This window comes from Tachypleus tridentatus, chromosome 10 (genome assembly GCF_004210375.1).
Source record: "Tachypleus tridentatus isolate NWPU-2018 chromosome 10, ASM421037v1, whole genome shotgun sequence".
Classification (NCBI taxonomy): Eukaryota; Metazoa; Arthropoda; class Merostomata; order Xiphosura; family Limulidae; genus Tachypleus; species Tachypleus tridentatus.
The window spans coordinates 179,121,312-179,147,882 of NC_134834.1; the positions used below are offsets into that span (position 1 = coordinate 179,121,312).

Consider the following 26,571-nt stretch of genomic DNA (forward strand, 5'->3'; position numbering starts at 1 on the left):
TTTATCTATGTTGGGAATATGAAATTGATGTTCCTTCATATACACAGTTATTTGATGACTCCATTTTTATTCCACTAAAATCCCTCAGTGGCTCAACAGCAAGTCTTGAGGGTTTATAATACTAAAAATTAGGTAAAGACAGATAGCCCATTGTTCAGCTTTATGTTTGGCAACACGCAAACAATTCTTCCTGTGGTAACTCATATGGCAACATGAAATTAATCTCGTATTATTTACGATAAGTTTTTTTTAACGTAGTTTAAGTCTTTTCTCACAGTGACACTTTTCTGAAAATGTCACAAAATTTTACTTAGTTTTAAAATTTAATTAAGGTATTTTAAGATCATTTTTATCAATGAAATCAGCACTAAAATTTACAACATAGTTTGAAGTTTTATATTATTTTATTTTAAAATAAACCTTACAGAAAAATTCTGAAAGTTTTGTTTTATTTTTTTGTGCTCCACAAGTTCAGAAAGTGTTAAATTTGAACAGTTCTTAACTTGTACCAATCTTCCTCATGTAGAAGTAATCTAGGTTATTTGGTCTGTTTACACGTTTGAGAAGGGAGAAATAAATTTTTCTGAACTCTTGGCAGATGCTATACTTACTTTATGTATTTAAAGTTGTGCTTTTCTCAGCCAGTTATACTTATTTGATCTAGATGTTTAAAACCAGTGGAAAGATTGATTTTGAAGTACATTCTCTGTACTGTTATTTTAAAGTTATTGCAAAGAATTATATAGTGAGTCAAACCACTCTTAGTGTTATTGCTGCTTCTTCCTTGCCACTTTAGCACTGTTGCTCACTTTGAAATTTGTTATTTAGGTAAACAATTACATGGTAATTATGTGGTATTTACATTTTAAGATAGATATTTTATATGTTTAGCAATTTTTCCTTTTTTTTTTTTTTTTCAAGCCAATTGCTTGTTTTACATAGGGATAGGGTAATATGTGAGTACCAGTACATTCTGTCAAGGGCTAAAGTTTGTCTGCCCACTATGTGGTAATATTGGCCAGGGACACCCATTAAGGTGTTCTGCAATAAATAACTGCTAAAGGATAGGAAAGGACAGTAAGTTCTAAAAGTAAATTATATGTGAAAATTTATGCAAAACAAAAGTTGTTTTAGGATATTTATTGAAATATTAAAAGGTACATACATTTGATAGCAACACACAATCAAGAATATATCTCACATACAAAAAAGAAAACTATTCAGAAACAAACATAGGCACTAAAATAAATGTACAACAGTAAATCCGTTACAGTGTTGACTGGCTAAACTGAATATATCTTAGTGCGAAGACTCTAATGTGTTTTTCCTATTTGGAAGAGTAAGTTTAAATCTTAGTGATGCAATGCTGTTTTCCCATGTGATACTAATTAATTGTTGTGTTTTTTCTCTCTAACTATTTAGTATTATTTTTTATGGAATCGAAGTATAATGATGTGATATAAACGTTAATTATTTTTGTGAATTATTAAAGTATGTTTACATCCAAAGTGAAGAAATACAGTATTTCAGTTTAATATGAAACGTTAATTTCTTTATTTATACAGCATATATAGCCTTATGGGTCTTGTGATTTTGTTATAATTAAACAAATGTAAAATAAAAATTTGCTACTATAATTTTTTTCATTATATATAAATGTATTTTTTTATGCTTGAAAAGTAATTTCTGTTAGAAATAGCATATTTACATGAAAAAAAAGGTTTCTTTCAATTAATCCTCTGTTGAAGTAAGAAATTTTTCCTCTTTACCCAGGTTTCAGCAAGCTGTTTGGAGGCTGCAATGGCACTCTGGCATGGGACAAAACCTTTGCCGTCCTTGGAATGTCCCACTGACAAAGAGATTAAGGAAGGAGAAGAAAAGAACTAACAAAGAATGAAATGAACATTAGGTGATATAACACAGTATCATATATTTTGTATGTATTTATTCTGATGTAATTTAGATCTACTAAGTCTGTAATCTCTCTTAAGTTACATTTTTTGGTTACTGATTGTGGCATCTTTCTGGTAATCTGTAGGTATTAACACTAGTTTTTAATCCACATCAAGAAACTGTATATTTATAAGTCATATATTTTTAAGGTTATGAACAAGGATCTTGATTAACATTTAATTCAGGACACATCTTGTGTATCCACAAACTGTCTGTAGTTTGTAGCATTTCTTACTATCCACACTCCCCAAGATGTTCAAACATTTAGAAATGATATTTGTGTCACAGTTCTGTAAACAGTGGCACAGGATACACAACTTATTATATGCTGTGTTTTGTGTATACTATTTAATATGTGAGCTCAGATAATGTACTTTAGAACCCACATACCAGAGCTACACCTTGGAGATATGAATTTGTATATGATGTAAGAGCAATATACTGTAGAATCCTTCATATTTAAAATAATTACTTAAATGAAACAGTGTTTGTTTCTTTTTTATCTTGTATAACTGCTGAATTTCTGACAAAAAATAGTTTTGAATTTTCTAGAGATGTATCTAAATTGGTTTTTAATGAACCTGTCTGTACTACCAGTCTTAACATTGAGACCTTCTATACAAATGTATTGTTAAGACAAGTAATTGAATTAAGTAGTAATTTTAGTTTACAAATTTGTAATGTTGTTAGGGCTATAACAAAACCCATATTTATAAAACTCTTAGGAGTTGTCATCAAAGGGTCAAATGTTTTTGTTTTTTTTAATGGTTGTCATTATAAACATCTTGATACTGTGTCTATGGGTTTAAGTGTTGCACCATGTTTGGTTGATATATTTTTAAGTTATTATCACAAAAAGTAATTTAAAAGGTTGTTTGGAAGAGTTTAAAGCTTTAAGATATAGAAAGTGTGTTGATGACACTTTTATAATTTTTAAGAATAAACCTGATATTTAAGAACTTCAAAATTATCTGAACAATCAAAATAATAATATTAGTTTTACAGTTGAACAAACAGCCTACCTTTCTTGGATACTAAGTTTGTTAATTTAGATAGAAGTTTTAATGCTATGTGCTGTTGCAAACCAACTTTTAAAGACAGTATTTTCATTTTGATAGTTTTTTACCTTTTGAATTTAAAGGGAATCTAATTCTATATTTATTTCATTGGGCTTGTAACATAATTAGTTTAATTTTGATTTTCTGTGAATAAATATAAAACATAAAGGTTTCTTTTATAGAAAAATAATTTCCCCATTCATTTAACTGATATTGTAGTGTTATCAGGAATTATTTATAAGCTTTATACATTCCAAAAATTAGTAAACAGGTTGAAAGGAAAAATATACTTTAGTATATTTTACCACTTACTAGTAACCATCCTATAAAACTAAGGAAAAATTTAAATCTATTTTGAATAATAAAATTTACCCATATTTTAAATGTAGAATTGCCTTGAAACTGATATTTTGTTAAAGTAATTATTTCAAGTATAAAGACAGGATTCCTATAATGCAATACTCTTATATCATCAATAAATTTTCATGTTCAAGGTATAACTTTGGCTATGTGGGCTCCACAATACATTGTTTGATCTCATGTATTAAAGAGCATGTGCAAAACATGACGTATAATCATTCATTCATCCTTTGCTACTGTTTACAGGGCTGCAAGACAAATGCCACTTTTAAACATTTCAACATCTTTGAGAGCAGATATCAAAGAAATGCTGCACACTGAGGAAAGTTTGTGGATATACAAGATGTGTCCTCAATTAAATGTTAATCAAAGAGTTTCACCTCAACTCCTGGAACAGTGATTTTGTTAGTACAATAATTGTATTACTTTCATTATATTTCAGTAACTACCAGGACCTAGTGAAAAGTTTAGTAGACCTGATTGAAAATGGAAACCTGTGAGTGTGTTTCTTGTAAATCATGAGGAACTTGTACTTTTGTTATTCAAACGAAATAACTTTTACTTTGACATAAATTTATAATTCAGGCATAAAAAGGATGTGTAAAGTCTTGAAGTAATGTAATAGATGGTACTGTGTGAAACATTTTCGTCAAAAGTGTATGATAGACTTGTTTTTCATGATATAATAAGTGCATCATATTTTTTGTCAGAAAAAGTCTCAGACAATGCTAGTTCTTGCATTAGTTCAAAAGTAACATTTTAAAATATTACAAGTATATATGATATAGAAAGTTATATTTAAAAATTCTCTTCAAACAGTGAAGGATAGGTAAATTGTATATATCACCAGTTTTCTTTATTTATACCTGTGATGGTTTGTTGTTCCTTTTTCAGGCATTTTTATAACTTATCAAATAATAATTTTTTTTTTATTAGGCTTTTATAAATTCAGAACATTAATTACAACTGTTGAACCACTATTAATTATTATTACTATTGTATAAATACAAAAACAATTTCAGCAAGCTTCCATTTTCATTAGATCCTAACATTAACTGGCCAAATTACTGTATATATTCTATGTCTCATTTTAGTTGTTTTTGACAACTAAGTTGTACTATTTTTGCAAGTGTTTATTGAAAATGAGCTGCTGTGATAAGTGTGTCACACAATGAGTGTTAGGATATTAAGTTAAAGTTTTTAAATGGTTGTAGTTTTTTAATAAACTGCAATATTGCAATAATGTAGAATAACTAGCAGATAACACTAAGTGTTCAAATAACTACATTCATGTAATATTCTATAATTATTTTTCTTTCCTGAATCAGAAATAATGTTCTTTGAAAAATTAAGACTCATTTCAGTTGCTAGTCTGAGAACTAAGTTCCAATGTCACTACAAACTCAGGTTTTTCCAGATGTGTATGTAGAAAGAAATATTACATCTGTCTAGTCTTAAGAGCAAGTTAATTAAGTTTGTTCAATGTATGCTTTGCAGTTCTTTCTAGAATACTCTGTGCAAGTTCAGCTTAAAAGGCTTTAAACTTTTTAACTTTCTATATGTCTATGTATTTATTATTCAGTTGCACTTGACTAATAATGTAACAAAAGTAGAATACACTGAAGAGCCTTGGTGTAATTTTTCTAATGTTTATTATGTTATTTGTGCTTTAGTCAGTAATAGATAAATTAGATAAAAAGTTTTTATAACGTTTTATAATATCTCTTTATTGCTAGTCATTGGCGGCATAATCATCTTGCTCTGATAATGCTGAAGATGTTGATTCGACATGATGTTGCTTTTCCGCACGAAGCTGTTAAACTCTTTGTCCAGCATCTTGTTCATGACACTTTAATGATGCGTAAGGTTAGTAATTTGATCTATGCTTCATTTAAAAAAAAAGTATAGTTGTGGTTTCAAGAAAGTTAACATAGACATTAGGGAGACTCATGAGTACAGCAAGTTAACATAGACATTAGGGAGACTCGTGAGTACAGCAAGTTAACATAGACATTAGGGAGACTCATGAGTACAGCAAGTTAACATAGACATTAGGGAGACTCGTGAGTACAGCAAGTTAACATAGACATTAGGGAGACTCATGAGTACAGCAAGTTAACATAGACATTAGGGAGACTCGTGAGTACAGCAAGTTAACATAGACATTAGGGAGACTCATGAGTACAGCAAGTTAACATAGACATTAGGGAGACTCGTGAGTACAGCAAGTTAACATAGACATTAGGGAAACTCGTGAGTACAGCAAGTTAACATAGACATTAGGGAGACTCATGAGTACAGCAAGTTAACATAGACATTAGGGAGACTCGTGAGTACAGCAAGTTAACATAGACATTAGGGAAACTAGTACAAAGTTAACATAGACATTAGGGAGACTCATGAGTACAGCACAAACATAGACATTAGGGAAACTCGTGAGTACAGCACAAACATAGAGATTTAAGATACTCATGAGTGCAGCACAGATTGATCACTTGATGATGGGAGGTTTTGTAATCTACAGACACTTGTCTGTAGTTTTATGTGATATAAAGGTTAGGTAGTATAATGTTTCCTCCTCTTCTACTAAATGGAAGCATCAGCTAATCCAGGAAAAGAAATAACATGCAATACATGTAAAAACTGATACTTATAAAGTAAGCATTTAAATATCACGATTATTTTTCTGAACAAACAAATGCAGCAAGTGTTCAAGTCATCATGTAAAGAAGTTTTACAGATCTTGTTAATGTTAAATAATGTTTTCCTCTGGATTATGAATGCCTGTGATTACATAACTATGAAAATTGAAAAAAAAAAAAAACATGAGTAAGGTTCTCATCTGGCAATAACTATACATGTGCATCTGTGTTCTTTGGCAGTTTTTATGGCTTACTTTTATGTAGATAGATCTTAAGAGAAATGGCATTCCAATTTATGCTACAAAGACTAACGTTTTGTTTCGTGAGATCTAAAAATTAGTAAAATTCTGTAGTATAACAACTTTTTGTTGTTTTAACAAATTGCCTTTCACAATATCATTTAATGTTACACATAGAAGTTGACTCTGCATAGGAGCCCAATCTATATCTAGAGAAATAAAATGTAATTTTCTAGCAGTATTATTTTGTTGTAATAACTTGTAAGTGTAGGTCAGTGAGTTCACATACTTAGCGACCCCATACTTCCTTTAACTAAGAGTTTCAAATATAGTGACTATATTTCTGAATAACTAAGAGTTTCAAATATAGTGACTATATTTCTGAATGACATAAAAAAAATTAGTATCTGAAACTTTACTGTAATTTATATACAATTGGACAGATTTTTGATTAAACTAAAAGTCTTTAAATTTCTGGGCATGTGTTTTAACAATAGCCAGAGCAAGGACTACATGGTGATTTGAAAAAACGACATTAGCCACCAAAGGTTTTAACAATATTATTCAGCTTGATAATGCTGTAGGATCTGAGATAATTCCATCTGTATTCATTCCCATTCAGAGAACAGGTTTTCTGGTTAATATATACATATGCGTAATATAAGAAAAGTCACTAGTGATGTATTCAGTGGAAGATGTATGTTGTTAATCAGTGTTATACCACTGCTTGTGAAATGGAAAACTATGTAATAATACATGTATTTTTGCAAAACCTCATTGTGTAAGGAGATGTATTTATGGGGCAGAACAATGCCACATGTCTAATGCCAATTACAGTAAGAACATACATATATGAAATGTAAGCTTTCTTATAGTTACCACTGTAGATTTAAGAAAAATATAATATCTGCAATCATGTATTTCATTTTGTTTGAAACTTATTGTAAGCTATAATGTTTAAAGAGTATTTTCTTGAGGAATTTGAGATAATTCTGAAGTTCAGTTAAACACTTGAAAGTATCTGAGTTTATTACTTTGAGGCAGTATAAACTAGGGTATAGAAACTTGTAAATGTTTTCAGTCTAGTAGTTTAAAACTATAGCACAGAATTTTATTTCCTGAGGTTATATTATGTATCAAAATTTTAAGTTTAGTTTTATATATATATAGTTTATTTAAATAATCTGGATGTTGAATATTTTTATTAATGAGAAAATTTTAATGTTTTTTTTTTCATCTGTTTGTTTCTCTTTCTTCTTCACCTCATTCCATGAATTTATTTTATCCTACATATGATAAAATGAGTTCTACATTAGTTCAACACTGTACTTTGATAACTTCTATTTAGACCAGACACACAGTTTCTTAAGTTTGAATCAACAGTAGGTGATACTCTAACAGGCATTATTATACCACTGTTATGTTTGAAGTAAACCCATTTGAAGTAAAAATGTATTCTAAAGACAGCTGGTATGGGTATTGAAACTTTAATTAAAATAAAGTACAAAACAATGTTTCGACCTTCTGAGATATTCTTCAGGCTACCCTGAATGACTTTTGTTAACCTGAAATAATTATAGAAGGTTTAATGTGTTGACATTATAATTCATACAAATGTTACAAGAGGGGGGAGACCTATAGGTTGAAATGAAGGTTATGTATATAGTTTCCATCTTATTGCAAGTGGTTGAAACATAAATGAAAAACAATGAAGAAATGTAATATGTACACATACATGTATGCATGAATATATTTTTTGTTTTTTACATTTGTTTTACGACAAATTCCATGTATTAAAAACCCAGAAAATTTCAAAAGTCAGTTTTTCATTCATATAAGAAATTTAGAAGTGAAAATAATCTAATATTTTCTATTTCTTATTTCAAGGTTTTTTAAGCAATCTAACAATTTTATTTACCAGTGCTAAAAATATTTAGTTTTATATAAAACTAAGTGTAGGTTAAGCTACAGAAAGATCAGATCACTAAATCAAAATACTTGTGATACGTAATTGTTTCAAACATAGAACCAAATTTTAAATTGTTTAAAGAGAGTGAAAATACATGTATAATCGAAAAATCAAAATGAATATCACCTTTATAATTTGTGCCTTTAGATGAAACAAAATGAAATACTGATCTTTTGAAACCATTGTTATTATTTTAGTAATTTTGCCTTTAATTTTCAGTCAGAGCTTTCACAAACTTGTTTACTTTCAGTTACTATGAAGACTTTGTATACATTTGATACTTAGAAATATGACTGTCATCAGAGTTTTCAAAATTGTAAATTAAATGCAAGAGATAAAACAGTTTTACATCCAATACATTGATTTAATTTTTACATTTGATTGTACTGTTGTTGTTTTTCTTTTGTTTCTGTTAAGTTTTATTTGAAAGTTATAGTTACGCATTATAAAACTATTAATTCTGGAGGTTCAGAATTTTTAACATTTCATAATGGATGAATTCCTGGACTTGTTTAAGATTGCCATCACTGCAGTTGCTGCAATCCTGAAACAGCAAAAACGATGCCATGTGGTAGAAACATTGGATATCTCGAAAGTGAATGTCAACTCATTACAGCTTCATCCTGCCTTGTTAGAGGGCTGTGGTTCTTTGATTGATAAGCCAGCCAACTTATGGCTGCAGTATAACAGCCTAAATCCACCAGATACTCGGGAGAAATGGGATAATCATCAGTTTGTTCACAAGACACATGTGGGCTTTTATATATGTGATGGGTAATTATTAAAACATTTTCTCATCAGTTGTAATCAGTATAACAGAAATAGAAATAATGGATTTGTTTCCATAAAAAAATATGGGTATTACCAATATTTATACAACTTAAAAATTAGTAGCATTATTTGGTTAATGTACTGTTGTTTTTGGGGTTTTTTTACCCATTGTTTCTGAGAAATAATCATTGCTCATAAAGATAACCATTTTGTGTATATTTTTATTTTCCATTATTTTTTTGTTTTCTTTGTAAGTTTTTTTTTCACATACTTTCTGAGTTACCAGTCATCTGATTTGGATTTGTTTAAATTAGATCTTAAATAGAAACTTTATCAATGGTTATACAAGGGTATTTAGTAGATGCAATTTATTTACTCAAATTCTTATTCAGTATAAGCCACTGAAACAATAAAATAACTTAGTTTGAAAATGACAATTTTATAGGCAGTTGAAGGTTTATGCCCCAGACAGCAAACAACCACCTTTGGATCGACAAAGAGCTGTGCTATCACAGGTAAAACTGTAAAGGATTAAACAAAAATGGAAGTAAAAAACAAAACATTTGACTTGCAAAAAAACAAGAACTTGTTGTTTGTTAATGTTTGTTGAAAATAGTATTTTAAATTTACATTCTAGTTTTGTAAATATTCTTAACTAATAGTAAAATATTCTTAAGATATTTGTGTTCAGTTGTGAACAGTCCTACTGAGTTTATGAATATTATTTTAATGTTAAAAATATAAACTTACCAGCTGAAGTAACACATTGTGGCTTTCATACATGACTGATTTATATTTTTAAACATTTTCTTTTTTCTATAAATGTTGAAATTTCATCTGGTGAAGGGTTCTTTGAAGAGTTTGGAAACTTTAGGGTTAGTCAAATTTTTATATTTCCATGTATTACTTCAGTCTGTAAGTATTTTTTGGACATGTTTATTGATGCTTCTTCTTCCATGTGTATGTTATACTTTGTTCATTAATAATAATTAACCATTTTGTTTGTTTTTTTATTTTATTCTCTCAGATATATTTGTTATTGTAAAAATGTAACTTTTGTAATAATTACTGTAGTATCAGTTTCAATGCAAGATAAGTAAGTTTTCAAGTATGATGAATGTTTTTAAACAATGTTCAAAATATTTAGTTATTGTACCTTTGTTAAATGTAGATTTTGCTTATAGTCCTGAAAATAAATGTAGAAGTAATAAGAATTTTTTTTCATTTTTTTATTCTTTAGGGTGAAACAGCGATATATGATGCCTTCAGCAGTCAGCAGTTTGTAGATCAATTGCTGAATTATTTGTCATTAGAGGAGAGAAAAGGGCAGGATAAGTTTGATGCTAAAAGATTTCACATGTTTAAGGTGAGAAGTTCATTAGATCAAATTTTTTGATAATTATTTCACCTAAATTATAGTTGTTTTATTTCAGTACAGTGCTACAAACAAGAGTGAATTAGAAAATGTATGGAAAAATTTTTAAAATCACATGCACTAACCAGCAGTGAAAGCTTTTGTTTGTTACACCTTCATATGTTTAGCTTGTAGATAATTGTGCCTCCACTTGTGTACATATATATGTTAAGGAAAAATTGTTTAGACCAAAGGGTGTTTCTATACTTATTATAAGTGTACTTTTCTTCATCAAAAGAACACGTGTAATCATGTTAGAAACAATAAATTCAGTGACTACTTTGTATATTAATATTTAAAATTCATGCATTTTGTAATTTATAAGTTATCAGAAAAATAGTCATTTCTACTGATTTCCTAATTAACTGTACAAGAACATTTACTTAGATATTTTTTCATTCCTGAAAATTATTTTTGTGCTAAATTATATTTATTTGAGAGGTATAGAAATTTTTTACTTTCATATAATTTAAGCTGAGTTAGGTTTAATTAGTACAGTAGGCAATTACTAAATATGTTGATGACTCAAATCTATATTTAATGAACAATACACTGGGAGGTTTATTTTATTCAAACAATGTTCACAATGAAAATAATGTATTTATTAAGAATAATTTGGATATAAACTTACCTTAACCCAGAATATTGTTAGGTAAAATAACAAAACCTAGCCTGACAAAAGTAAGTGTGGAGCTATTTTGAAAGGTGACATCCTTGGTCAACAATAACTTTTGTCAGTTTTTTTTCTTTTATGATTCATAACTAAAAGTGGTGACAACTGCAATTAGTAAAGTAAATCATCAATAGGAATATGTTAGTGTAGTTGAAACTGGTGTAATGGATTTACTATTGTACATTTATTGTAATATCAATGTTTATATCAGTTTTGTGTATTCTGCTAAATTTATATTGCACATGCCCCACCTGTTCTCTAAATTTGTAGAAGATTCTCAAAAGGAAGAATCAACAATATATGTTGTACAAAAGCACTAGCATATCTTTGAATATTGCTGCCAAGTAAAGTTTCAATAGTCTCACTTAATGAGTGTCAAAGTCAGGTATCACAACACACAAAGAAACAGTAATAGAACATTGTTGGTCAGCTAAAGTAAGTATACCAGAGTCCTTGGAAGCTATAACTGTGATTAACACTTATTAATCAGAAAATTATAGAATTTAACCAGGAACATTTATAGATTACAAACTGTATAACTTTAGTGAATTAATTTCGAATGTTAGTATTTCTATGAGGACATTTAATATCTTCATGTGTAAAAAGTCAGCTTGTAAGTGATGTAAGGCCAGCCAAGAATATGCAGCTAGCTAGCTTGCTTGAGCAAGTTGTAACAAGCTCAGAATTAAATTCACTCATTGTGGACCTAGACCATCTATAAAATATTCAGTTTTAGACCAGATAGAATATTTGATGTACTTTGTAAGTTTGGAAAACTCTTGTATGTATAAATCATTATTTATAATAATTGTTATTATAAATTTTATTATTGTTTGCATATTAAAATATATTTGTGTTAAGAAAAAAAAGGTGTTTATCAATCTTGTTGGCAAATGTTGTAACTCTGACAATTTGATACATATTAAAATTCAATGAACTTCTAAACTAAAAGTTCTGGCTATTTAAGATTGTAATATGTAAAGTACATGACATAATAAATCAGAGAATTATCTGAGATAAATTATAACATGTAACAATGGCTAAATATATAAAATGGAGCTTTTTGATAAACAAAAAGTAAATTGAAATTTTAAGGTGAAGAATGTCTGACACTTTTTTAATACAGTACCATCTTTCAACAATATTTCATACTCAAAAGTAATAGCTGTACTGATTTAGATTGTATTAATTTTTAAGCAGTTGGTACCAAGTTCCATGCAATTTATTTAAACATTTCAATGGTAAAAAGGAAAACTCTGGATATCAGTGATATCCTTCTAATCCAGTAAAGGTTAAAGACTCACCCAATTTCCTTTTTTTGCTGTCTTTTATTGGAAACAAGGGCACTTCACTCAATAATAGAGATTTAAATTTAACTAAATGAAGTTTTGTGATGTGATTTTTTTAGATACAAGAGGCTGTAAGAGGAGATTGTGACAAAAAATGATTGGGATATTATAATAGTGCATTTTCTGACATATGTTTTAAACATTGCAAGCAGAATATTGTATTTGAAAATATTTCTGTTTTATGATGATTCATTGTATGTAGGTACTATTACTTACAAAGTTTGCTTTTTTGTTAGTTTAAGGCATTTGTATAACTGGTTGCTTTTTTCCTTCAGTAACATATTTTTTTCATAAGCCCTCGATTAGTGAATAAAATAATATATTAAAACGTAGAAATTAGTGAATTACTCTATTTTTCTGTTTTTGTATTGTGACTGGAAATTTCCAGTAGCTTATGAGGTACTTTTTAATGAGTTTTATAGTACACATTTACATTTTAATTTCAGGGTTTGTTTAGAAACTTTGGAGACACCTTCTTGCCTTATTTTATAAGCCATTTGCAGAAGAAAGTTGCAGACCCACAAGAAAGTTCCCAGCGGTGTGCATCTGAGGTTATTGCTGGATTATTGCGAGGAAGTAAACATTGGAACTTTCAAAAGGTACATCATTTATAAAATTAACATACCTGTAGCCATGTGGGGCTCTATGTATGTGAAGAAAAATAGATAAATGAGATGAACCATTATTCATTTAATTAATCTTTATGCAGGCTTGTTTGTTTGTTTTTGCCAACTTTATTTCTGCAATATAACCTTGAAAATATACATAATATGTATCTGTATTTACTAAGAATGTTTTTGCAAAATATAGTTAGGTAAACCTGACGAGCCTGTTTTTCACAAAATGTAGTTAGTTTTAGGTAAACTTGATGAGCCTGTTTTTCACAAAATGTAGTTAGTTTTAGGTAAACTTGATGAGCCTGTTTTTCACAAAATGTAGTTAGTTTTAGGTAAACTTGACGAGCCTGTTTTTCACAAAATGTAGTTACTTTCAGGTAAACTTTACAAGTCTGTTGTACATAAAAATTAGATTTCTTAAAATTAAAACTTTTATTGAAGATTTATCTGGAAATTTATGAATTCTCCACTGAGTCAGTCCAAGTGCAATGTGATTTTCATGTTTTACTTGCATAACCTCTTAAATGAATATCAAAAGACTTTCACACCTCTCTTTACTGCATATGTCTCAGTAACACCAGAAGATTGGAGATTACAGTTTGGTGTTTTGTATCACAATTATGTTTAACTAATTTATAAATTTGAAAGAAGCTTATGTTGGAGAAAGAAGAACATCTGAAATTGTCATGTGATACATAAAGTGGAGATTGAAAATTTATCTATATATTTCCTTTTGAAATTAAGAAATTAAAACTTGTGTTAAAATATTGGTAATTAACTACTTTTTAATATTGAGTGTAGTAACATATGTTGATACAACAGTTGTTCAACTAAATTTTAAATATAACTATGTAAAGATCATAACATGTACGCTTGTTGATCAAAATGACTGAGCTCATACATGGCCATGCTTTTTCATTTGGTGTTGGTTTCCAATTGTTCTTTGACTTCAGATTATTCTGCATTTGTCTTCCTCAGTTACATTTACAAACTTCAGTGTCTCCAGTTTGTTTTTTTCAAAGCCCTGGTACTCTTTCCATATTAAGGAATTACATTTATTGTGAGACCTCTTTTTGTAAAAAAAAAATGTTAGTGTTTTTCAAAAATTGTTTGTTATTATTTTGTTACATTTAAAATTGGAAATGCAGCAGGATTTGAGTAAAAAATAATATAAAATTAAATTAAATGGGAGAGGAACAAAGCTGTGAAATAAATGGTTTGACACTTTTGTAATAACATATAAATTCTGCAATGACCAAATGTCCAAAACTAAGAGACTAGGCTTGGCCACGTGGTTAAGGCACTTGACTCGTAATCTGAGGGTCGCAGGTTCAAATCTCCATCGCACCAAACATGCTTGCCCTTTCAGCCATGAGGGCATTATAATGTGACGGTCAATCCTACTATTTGTTGGTAAAAGAGTAGCCCTCTAGTTTTACACTGCAAAATTAGGGATGGCTAGTGCAGATAGCCCTCGTGTAGCTCTGCGTGAAATTCAAAATAAACCAAAGCTGAGGTGAAATGATTTTATGAGCTACACTTACGTGGAACACCAGGTACACACAAGTTCTAATAATAATTAAACATTCAGTTTTTGTGTTTCCAGATGCAGTCTCTGAAGAAAGAGCTTCAACCAATTTTAAGAACTATGTTGAACAACATTACACCAGATACAGTCTATGACTGGGGAGTATCTCTTGCTACTGCTTCAGTAAGTCTTTCATTCCACTATGTTAGTAAATTTACATAACAAAGACCTTTACTTCAGGAAAAGACTATAGAAAGCTAGTATATTTTGAAAGATGCATGCTGCCATAAAGCCATTACTAAGTTACACTGTACTAAAATGTATTAACACTTAATACCCAGAATACCTCATATGGATTCATAACAGTTCCTGAAATTTTTTCTGTTGAACTTGTGAACAGTTACTAGTTTTCGTTGGTCACCTGTCTGTTTTTTTTGTACTAGTTAGTAAAATTTAGTCTGAAAAAATTGTAATAAAAATAGAGAAGTTGGAAAATCAAGGTTAGGATTAAACTTATTAATTGTTCAACATAATATGAGAAGTTTTTGCACACATTTTCAAATGAAGTAAATTGTATATCTTAAGAGCTATCAAAGGTGTATACTAAAATATAAAATGAAGTAATTAAGACGAAATTTTCTTTGACTCTTTTTTTTTTTGTGTGTGTGCACTAAAATATACAGATATATTGTGTAAGTTAAGACTAAGGGAAAAGTATTACTAATGTAATATTGAAATATTATTTAAATTGTTAATTTATCGTGTTTGGCCTCAGTATTCTGTTGACATTCAGAGTGTTTTTGTATTAGATATGCATTATAATTATAATTATACCATTAAATTTATAGTTTAAATTTGTTGGTACTTGACCTGGTATTCTCCAAGGTAGGTGGGTTAATTGAACTACTGAACCTAAATGAGGAGGTCTGACATGGCCAAATGGATAAGGCATTCCACTTGTAACCTGAGGGTCACGGGTTTGAATCCTTGTCACGTCAAACATGCTCGCCTTTTCAGCCATGGGGGCTGTTACAATGTGATGGTCAATCCTACTATTCATTGGTAAAAGAGTAGTCCAAGAGTTGGCGGTGGGTGGTGATGACTAGCTGCCTTCCCTCTAGTCTTACACTGCAAAATTAGGAATGACTAGTGTAGATAACCCTCGTGTAGCTTTGCATGAAATTCAAAACAAATCGAACCACTAAATAAGGTCAGTGGTGTGTTATAATGATTTTCTGATTAGTTTTGTACTAACACTACAAATTAGACTACATATTTGTTTTTTATATTCTTGTTACGAGCTTGATACCAGTAATCTACTGGTGCTAAAAACTAAGCTAGCTTTCTGCTGTAATATTCATCTGATTAGTTTGATACTGTGGCTATTAATCTACTTAATCAACGAGCACTACACACTAGGCTAGCTATTTGTTGTGATATTCATTTGACAACCTTGATATACTAGAACTACAGACTAAGTAAGCTGTTTGTTGTAATGTTCTTCTGACTAATTCATTATAAATGGTCTACTAACACTATATACTTGGCCAGCTATTTGTTCAAACTTTTCTGTGACTGTTTTGGTACTGATGATCTATCAACACTATGCTTTATATCTGTTTCCTCTGGTGTTGTCCTGACTAGTTTAGCATAATTGATTTACTGAAAATACATGCAAGATCTATTGTTTGTTTTGGCAGTTGTATGGTTAATTTGGTTTCCAATTGATCTGCTAATTCCATGTTTACAATTAAACTATTTTTTTTATCCTTTTCCAGCAATTTGTTGTGATTTTGTGTGCATTAAAACAGTTCAAACTTTGTGGATTATCAAATCTTCTTACAGTGTTTGCATTATTATGGTTTTTTGTTATTTATTTATATTTTTGGCATTGCTATTGATGGAGTTACTTTATTAAACTTTCAAATATTGATAGTAATTGCAACCTGAATGTACTTGCATTTTCATATGAAGTAGCAATGTAAATGAGAAAAATCTTTAATATCAAAACATTTCTAGGACACAAAGTTTGGTATTACTGTGTCAGAGCAGCAAAGCAAGATTCCTAATGTTCCAAACCTAAAACAGCCTCAGTATTTCTGTTTATAGGTTTTTGTGATTATAAGCTTATAAAATCTTAATTTTCTGTTGTTTAAACTAGTAATTTAATTTGACAGTTTCAATTTTCTCGTTTTTTTCATGAATAAACATTATTTATGTGCATGTCCTAGCATTGGTAACTACCTCTCTCTGCTCATTTAAATTTTTTTTATAAAGACATTTTTTTTCTCCATGTGGAAAATTTGCTTTCTCCTTTGTTTTCAGGACAGTCGTGATCCAAATAAGTATCATTGGTTGATTGAGTTACTCATGGAAGATCCGCTGAAAGGAGAGGGTGCATCTTTTCTAGAAGCAAGGTTTGTATTTTGAATGAAAGAAAATCATTCATTGATTTTTGATAATGGTCCAGTTTTGTAGATCAGTGTTTCACAAACATCATTTGCTATTAATCCATTCTAACTACTTTTATGATTAGAGTGCTGCAAATTATATTTTACAGATCTGAGCTTTATAGTCTTAACTATAATTACTTTAGTATTTAATAAGCAGATAAGAAAAGCAAGGTGTATCAGTAATAATTACTATGCATGGTAACTTTATGTGAGAGTTACATCCTCTTTATAGCTCTGTTAGAAAGATTTTTGGGGACATGTTTTGATAAAGTATTTTGTCAGATTTTATCACATAATTTCCTATTGTTCTTATGATGGTGTCTTCTGTTTTGCCTTTCAACTGGTAAAAAATATGGAATGGCACTGTATTAAAGTATTACAATTGGGCTATGAATAGAAAATTCATAATTGGTTAATTGTTGCAATCATTAGCCAATTACAATCAACTGGTCAGTTATTCTCACAAGAAACATGTGGATAGTTCAATTAGTTGGTTATTTTTTGAGTTATAACACTAATTTATCAAGCTGAATAATCTTGAATTAATTTTAAATGATAATGAAAAATTGTAAGGGCAGCATTTCAGTTACTTAGATAGTAAGAATAATCAAAACAATGTACATATGTTACAGAAACCTTTAACATACATATATAATCATTAAATGGTTGGCCCACTGTGTAATATAGAATAACGAATTCTACAAAACATCATAACATTATTTACATACCTAAATTAATTTAGGTTACTTTATGGTATTGCAAAATGGACTTAAAACCTCATATAAATCAAAAACCATATTAACCAAAAACACTAATTTGGTTAGATGACTATTTTTGTCACACCAATTGATGCTTAAATTTAGGTAATTCAGTTTATTGACCAGCTCTATGCACCATAAAAGTTTAAAAGTGTACTTAAGACTTCTCTCTGTGGATAATTTGTTTAAAAGCAATGAATTGTAAGGAATTTGATTGAAAACATTTTTTCCTAACTATAGTATAAGAAATTATAGCTCTTTTTACTGAGATGTGGAATGTATTCTGTGAATAATAGCTATGATTAACTTGAAACAAAAGCTGTGGATGCAGTAATTTTCTGTTTTGTGTGTGCATATGTGTGCCTAATATTGTTTCAGACACTAACATTTTTGTTATTACAACAGCCAATTGTATCTCTTACTTGGCTACATTAGCCAACAGGAGTGGAGGGTATTTGAGGTACTGCATAGGATTTTGTTATATCTTCGTCCACATTTAACTCATGACTTCCAAAATGTCCGTGACAGGATAGCCAGGTGAGTCATCCGCAAGTGCCTAAGTAATATATATTTGGGAATATTACATAACTTTACAACAAATAATTACAGAAAATATTAAAACATGAGTTTAATGCTTTTAAACAGGTCGTATATTAGTATTCTATTTGTATGAAATGAGAAAGACCGAAATTGGCATTACAGTTTCTTTGTAAGAGAATATATGCGAGTAGAAAAGTTTTTGAACTTTTTAACATTTTACTATTCTGAGGTAAAAGCTTAGCAAATATTCCCACTATGCCCTATTGTAAAATCAAACATATTAACAGGACTCCTTTTTTTCCCCTGAGAACACAAAACATACCAATGTGGTATATTCATGTAAATATTTAAGATATTGGATAGGAGTCGCTTAATAATTGGAGGTTTAATTAAGATAACAGTCATGAATTAATGATAAATCTCTTGCAAACTGAGCTGTGATTTAAATGGAACAATGAGCCTGGACATGAAGTGAAATGCAGAATTACAAACTTTGTCATAACATTAAACACAAACTTAGCAAGTATATGTTGTTACTAGATTCTCTGAGCAGATTCACCTTCAACATCCCCTTCCATACTGACTAAACCGAATATTTCTTGATTTACGAGAAATATTTTATTTAACTAGAATGACTACTACTATTCACATGATTGGTCATTCTCGCCATAACACGTGTGATGTTATAACCCTCTAAAGGTTTCCTGAACAACCATTGAAGGACTCCACTGTTAAAACCTTGCAGAATGCATTGTATTGCAGCAGTGTATGAATAGTAGAGCATGTATTATTCACTCAAAAACACTTAAGGAACAAAAACAACTAAAATGAAATTAACTAAACATGTTTCTCCATCATGTATGATGTTTAACCTGCACATTTAGAGAACAAAAATAAAATATAGAATAATTGTTATTATATTTCATAACAAATAGAAATGCATGATATATTCATATTCAAATTTAATACAGTATGATGTTTTAACTTATTTATTCAGTAGAATTAGAAAAATGTTTAATTGGAATAATATTTTTAATTTTGGTGTGTGTATAACTTACAGTATTCAAGTGTTCAAATTAATTTTTGCTTGTAATAAAATACAGTTAGATTATTAAAAGCAATTAGAAAATTTCACATGCTCATTTTTCCAATGAGGTAAGTTATACAGGTTTTACCGCTTGGGTTTATCCATGTAGCAATGAAGACAGCGTGTGTGTCTTCATAAATGTAGGCAAAACTAAGTCAAAAAGGGGCCAAAGTCATTACAAAATATAAAACAAATTATTCAGATATGAGTGTTCAAGATATGAAGAAGCTGTTTTTATATAGATGCTATATGTGTTCTTGCAAAGTTAGCAGTTTTGTAATGAGGTGTTTAAACATCAAGGTTTCATGGCGTAGAACACAGATGGCAGCATGCACACAGGTTTGGCAGTTGCTTCTGGTATAAGGGAATATTCTTGCATGTCATATTAGAGGGGAATTATTTTGGTAGCTGTGTGGTAAATACAAATTTTGTAGTCAGTGGATGTAAATGTTTATTGGAATGTATCCAAACTATGCAGCAAAATGGTTAAACAAAAGATTTGTTGAAAATAACAAAATTTTAGTTAAAATTACAGTTTTAAATATTTATTAAAATAATTTGAGGATAATCAGAGAATAATAAATGTAAATATCATCAGAATAGGTATTGAATGAAGTCCAGGGTCCAATGTATTTAGTTCATTTGGTCTACTAAAGTCAGTTTGAAGAATTTCATTTTGGTAACCTAATTGTAAGTCTCCATTAGTAAAATAATGTAAATAAGTCCTTCTCTTTCTAATTACTTGTTAAAATGTTGCATATTATTGAGGAGCTAGATGTGGCATAATTGTGTACCTGAACTGTGAAACTAAATATTCATGTTTTATATCCTGTTGTTGTAAAAATATGTTACAATTTGTAACTGTAAATGTGGTCTGAAAGTGGCAGTCAAATACCACTAATTTATCAGATGAGGGAAATCAAGAGCTCTACCTGTTTAAAGTTAAGAATAGCTATGAACAGCTTTGCACAAACATTATAGAACATACAAAACAAATAATGAGGAAGTTTGATTGATATTTTTAGCTAGGCACGACAGTTACATAATAGCTGAGTATAATCAAAGTTTGTTTTAAAAAGATATGTAAATACTCTTTCATGTAAATGGGATGAAGTCAATAGTTGAGTTAATTAATACAAAATAATGAAAGTATTATAATGGTTAAGTGATGATTTAAAATGTTTTTTAGAGGGTTTTTTTCTTGATTAAATATATTTTAGCAGTTTATCATGTACTTGTTTTACAATTTATTGTGAAACTTGTTTATCATGAAAAGTTATTAATAATTACAACATGAACATTTATGCAGTGGTAATAATAAACTTGATATTCCAAGTTTATCGACATAAGTTACTGGGTTGTACTGATTTCATGCAAAGAACTGAATAGTAGCCAATGACACTTTTTCTTCATTGCACCTGTACAGTGTATAGGTTTTCCTCATAGTGAATACAAAGCATGTTCACACCACCAGTATGTTTGAATTATGCAGTTATTTTTTATTATAAGCTGTAAAACTTACTTTGGTTCAATTTGAAAAGTCCAGGTGTCATAAATCCATTTTTTATGTTATATAATTTTTTTAACATTAAGTTGCTTACAGTCTATGAAGTTAGAAATACTAGTTTAAGACACTGCAGCTATTATGTTTTAGTTACAAAGAGTGTGACAGAATGTTTTTGTCAATAAACAGATATAGTTTGAAGTGTACCAACAAAATTTACAAGATGCTGCAAAATTAGTTATTGTTTCTGCCATATTAAACAAGATGCAAAACCAGATGTGCTTTTAATAACTCACTTAACTCATTCATCTCACATACTTATTATTTTTACAACTGTTACTTTATTTCATGAGCATTTCTATTTGATGTCATTTTGTTAACATAAAAAAAATTTATTAGACTTGAAATTATAACCTATAAATTAACTGGTATAAATTCCAAGACAGTTATGAAACTAATTTTTTTTTACCATATGTACACATGTTCTCTATTAGCATGTTCTTAGATGATGCAGCATTTTATTAATATACTGTCCATTTTGATTTGTGATCTGTTGTTCAACTTTAATATGTTTAATTTAAAAAATAAAATTTGATTTTTTGTATTTCAGTATTATATTATTGAAAGGAAATTGTATATAGTTCTGTTTATTATAAAATAAAAAATAAAATGTTCAGATAAAAGATTACTGATTAAATACTAAATTACTTTAATTTTTGTTTGCTCAATTTTCAGGTTACTTAGCAAAATTTTTATGTACGACATGTATTTTCCTCGAGCTTCCAAATGTTTGGCTCTTGCCCCAAAACGTGACCCTTTCATCATGGAAGTCTTACCCACTCTTACACTTCTAACTGTAGAAATTGTAGATAGCAGTCAGAGTACTCCAGATTCTGACCAGTCTGATCTAGATAATAAAGACTTGACTGTATCAACACCAAAGAGTGGTTCCACTGATAGCTTTATCCATAATTCACACTTGAACTGCATCAATGGACTTGAACAGCCAGAGGAAAGGAAAAAGGCTGCAAATCTTTGTAAAATTGGTAAGTTTGTTTTAATTATTATTTTGATCATAAATGGTATTGGCTCTAAAAATTTATTTCATTCATGGTACTATTCCAAAACAATTCTGATTAAACTATTACATTAAAAATAGTTATAAAGAAACTGAATATTTACAGATAAGTCCAGTGAACCAATCTGGTACTATAGAAGGAATGCTCACTCTAATTCTAAATTAACAAAATGTTTCTTTGCAAAGTGTAGCAAGCTTTCAGTCAACAGTACAAGTCTGTTGTACTCAAGCCATCAGATGTATCACTAAAGTCCTTTTACTGAAGATATTTCCATGAAATGCTGAAGTCAGTCTGACTTGAACTCTGAGAAGTGCAAAATGATGTTCATATGAAGAACCTTTTATCCATTGTACAGTTTATATATTACATTATCATGGCCCTCTATTACAGCCTGTATATTACATTATCATGGCCCTCTATTACAGCCTGTATATTACATCATCATGGCCCTCTATTACAGCCTGTGTATTACATCACCATGGCCCTCTATTACAGCCTGTATATTACATTATCATGGCCCTCTATTACAGCCTGTATATTACATTATCATGGCCCTCTATTACAGCCTGTATATTACATCATCATGGCCCTCTATTACAGCCTGTATATTACATCATCATGGCCCTCTATTACAGCCTTTATATTACATCATCATGGCCCTCTATTACAGCCTGTATATTACATCATCATGGCCCTCTATTACAGCCTGTATATTACATCATCATGGCCCTCTATTACAGCCTGTATATTACATCATCATGGCCCTCTATTACAGCCTGTTTTTGATTACATCATCATGGCCTCTCTATTACGGCCTGTTTATTACATCATCATGGTACTTTATTACAGCCTACCTGTATATTACATCATCATGGCCTCTATTACAGCCTGTTTATTACATCATCATGGCCCTCTATTACAGCCTGTTTATTACATCATCATGGCCTCTATTACAGTACTGTATGTTACATTATCATGGCCCTCTATTACAGCCTGTATATTACATGATCATGGCCCTCTATTACAGCCTGTATATTACATGATCATGGCCCTCTATTACAGCCTGTATATTACATGATCATGGCCCTCTATTACAGCCTGTATATTACATCATCATGGCCCTCTATTACAGCCTGTATATTACATCATCATGGCCCTCTATTACAGCCTGTATATTACATCATCATGGCCCTCTATTACAGCCTGTTTATTACATCATCATGGCCCTCTATTACAGCCTGTTTATTACATCATCATGGCCCTCTATTACAGCCTGTTTATTACATCATCATGGCCCTTTATTACAGCCTGTATATTACATCATCATGGCCCTCTATTACAGCCTGTTTATTACATCATCATGGCCCTCTATTACAGCCTGTTTATTACATCATCATGGCCCTCTATTACAGCCTGTATATTACATTATCATGGCCCTCTATTACAGCCTGTATATTACATTATCATGGCCCTCTATTACAGCCTGTATATTACATCATCATGGCCCTCTATTACAGCCTGTATATTACATCATCATGGCCCTCTATTACAGCCTGTATATTACATTATCATGGCCCTCTATTACAGCCTGTATATTACATCATCATGGCCCCATTAATTTCATAATTTTTTTTATCAGATTTAATATAAATGCAATATTAAATTTAACATGAGTAACACATTTTTAAACATTTTCTAGTTAAGCCATGTTTTATCATCTATAGTCGTATTTAACTGAGTTTATATGGAGACAGTCACTACATAATCCTGATCTGTTCAATTCCATTCTTAATTCTATCAAAAATTGTTGGTCTCCAAAAACAACTGTTTCTTTTGTGTAGTATGTACGAGTCTAATGCTTTCTTATTAAGTTTTTTGTTATTGTGAAAAGAAAAAAAATATAAATTAATCTAAATAAACTGTATTGTATTAATGTTTTAAATTTCTCATACATTAAAGTTATTTTAATTCCCCCCAATAATAGATAAGTACCCAACATTCTGTGAGATAAGCAGTGTAGGATATCATAGAAACTAATAACCCTGTCAACTGATTCATAACATCATATTGAATGACACTGTATGAGGTCATGACATGTACACTTTGACTCCCATTTAAAATTATTAGTTTTATAGACTTAACACAAGTCATTTAGATTTAATCCATGTTCATTAAATAGGTTACTGTGTTTCTGATGTAGAGACTGCATTATTCCATCAATGCTTTACCATGAGTGAGAGTCAGAATTACTCTTATAAGTTATAAAGAATTGGTAATGACAGCTGCTGTTTTTATTGCAGAGGTTCGAAATATACTGTAATGTGTATTTGAAAATATTCAAAAGTAAATTTAGGGTATTGTAAGGGTTTTCTTAAACATTAACTGAAGATGCATGTGCAATAACTTTTCTGCATTTTTTTTGCAATTCTAAAGTATGATATTTGTTTTAAGTCTTTATATCACAGATTTGAAAAAAAATTAAAATTTTAAGGTAAAATAGGGATCATTGGTTATTCATAGAATTTCTATAAGAAGTATCCAAAATAAAATAAATACTGCAATAAAAAGTACACAAGCAAAGATAGATTTTAAAATGATTTTCAATCTGTACTTTGTTTGGGAATGTTCTATTACTTCATTTGGCTGTATGGATCATGAGTAGTATCAGTTTACTTGTTTGTGTAGTTTTTATTGCAACATTTATTTTGTTTTGGATAATTATTATTGTTCTAAGAGTAACCCAAATCCCTACTTTATTTTAAAATTTCATTTGTTTTTCCTATTTACTTGCTCAGTTTTTTTGTCTATAGAATGGGCACAAAATTTATAAACTTTCAGTGTAGCCTTATTTTTGATATCCTTAGTTTCTTTTAACATTTTATTTATTTTTCTTATTTATTTGTTCAGTTTTTATATGTACATAGAATGGACACAAAGTTTATAAATTTTCAGTATAGCCTTATATCTGTTAGCTATATCTTTTACAAGAATTAAAACCACAATCACAAAATTTATAAAATGTAATCCTTGCTTTGGCCTGCAGATAAGTGTATAAAGCTGCCAAAGTAGGAATTAAGTTTTATATAAACATGTGATTGTGGTTTTAATTATTGTTCTGTTACTTTTTGTTGCAGAATCCCTACTTCATTTTAAAGCTTATAATTTTTTTGTGCTATTGTTTAATTACTTTTTATGTTATACCTGTATAAAGTATATACTTTACCTTTAGAAACTGTCACACTTCTACCCATCAATGTGTAGTGCCATCTGTTGGATTTAATTGGGTTTTAAATATATTTAATTATCTGCATGATATGTTTTCACCATTTATAAAATATTTTAATATATTTATCAGAATATCAAAAGCATATATCCCCAGACCAGTCAAGTAAGTTTAAGAAATCTTGTAGTGTTAGTCTGAACCATCTAGGTGCTAGCCATGTTGATTTGATCAAATATTTTGGTAGACAGTGTAGGCCAGCTCTGCTGATGCAATCATATTGGTAGTATAGGCTAGTCCTGCTAACACTATCAGGTAGGTAGGTAGTATAGGCTATTCCCATTGATGTTATCACATATGTAGGCAGTTGAATTGTTATACTGGAAGCATTAGCAACTTTTTTAGGGTATTATTAGTATACATGTGCATAATATATCATAATCAATACTTTGAATTGTCATTTATTTGCTTAAGAATTCAATAGTGTGGTAGTTTGACACACAAATTATTTGGAAATCTTGCCAACTCCCACTATTAAGAACAATGATAATTAATAATAAATTTATGTTTGCATAAATTGTATTAAGGTTAATTTAATTAATTTGGCTCACAAAAACAGTTGTTAATTTTCCAGATATCATTTTAGTGGCTTGTTTTTTTGTTTTTTTTTAATAATTCAGATAATTTTTACCTAATTCTATGTATTTTCACGTGGCTACTTGCATATCGGTAAACTGTATAATTAGAATTCTGAGAGGTACATAGCTAACATTGACTTATAATTTTCGATAGTTTTTAACCCAGATTGAAACGTATTTTTACCACAGAAAATAGAATGTTTGGAATATCATCTAATTTACTCAGTTTCACGTGTTTGTTCATATATTTATTCATATGGCAACTTCAGTTTTAAATTTGATCAGCAGGTGAATTGAGACTGGTTCAACAGAGCTGTCACTTCCATATCTATGCTAACTTTATTGATGAGGTTTAAATGTTGATTAGTTCTAAAGGAACATTGTTAACACTTTTCACTTAGGTAATTACAAAGAAAGTTTCCAGTCTTCATTCGTTGATTATTTTTCTCTTTCAACAGACTAAATATTTGGGATAAAATTCAAGTGTTTTTTTTACTTTGATCCATTGCCAGTTTTTTGCCTGCATGTTATAATTTGTCTGTTTTGAGACATTATTTTAGTGCATCATTATTAGTTTTCTCATTTGTTAAATTATTTCAGTCAGGATAAGATAACTCAGTTGATATCTTTGTTACTTATGTCTTACTGCATTTGTTTCTACTTGTACTTTTAGTGTAGCCTAGCTACTGCTCACCAACTCTGCTTTGTATTACTCCATC

The 26,571-nt window shown here is 29.7% G+C and overlaps 1 protein-coding gene across 1 annotated transcript in view; it reads left to right on the plus strand.

Moving 5' to 3' along the window:
- Positions 1–26,571, plus strand: part of LOC143228591 (proteasome activator complex subunit 4-like) — a 125,514-nt gene that overhangs the window by 83,287 nt on the left and 15,656 nt on the right. Inside the window, 11 exon segments of the mRNA XM_076459817.1 lie at positions 1,774–1,811; positions 3,814–3,867; positions 5,108–5,237; positions 8,739–8,995; positions 9,438–9,507; positions 10,233–10,358; positions 12,875–13,027; positions 14,652–14,756; positions 16,899–16,990; positions 18,190–18,321; positions 21,651–21,961. Of these exon segments, the coding sequence (XP_076315932.1) occupies positions 1,774–1,811; positions 3,814–3,867; positions 5,108–5,237; positions 8,739–8,995; positions 9,438–9,507; positions 10,233–10,358; positions 12,875–13,027; positions 14,652–14,756; positions 16,899–16,990; positions 18,190–18,321; positions 21,651–21,961 (1,468 nt within the window).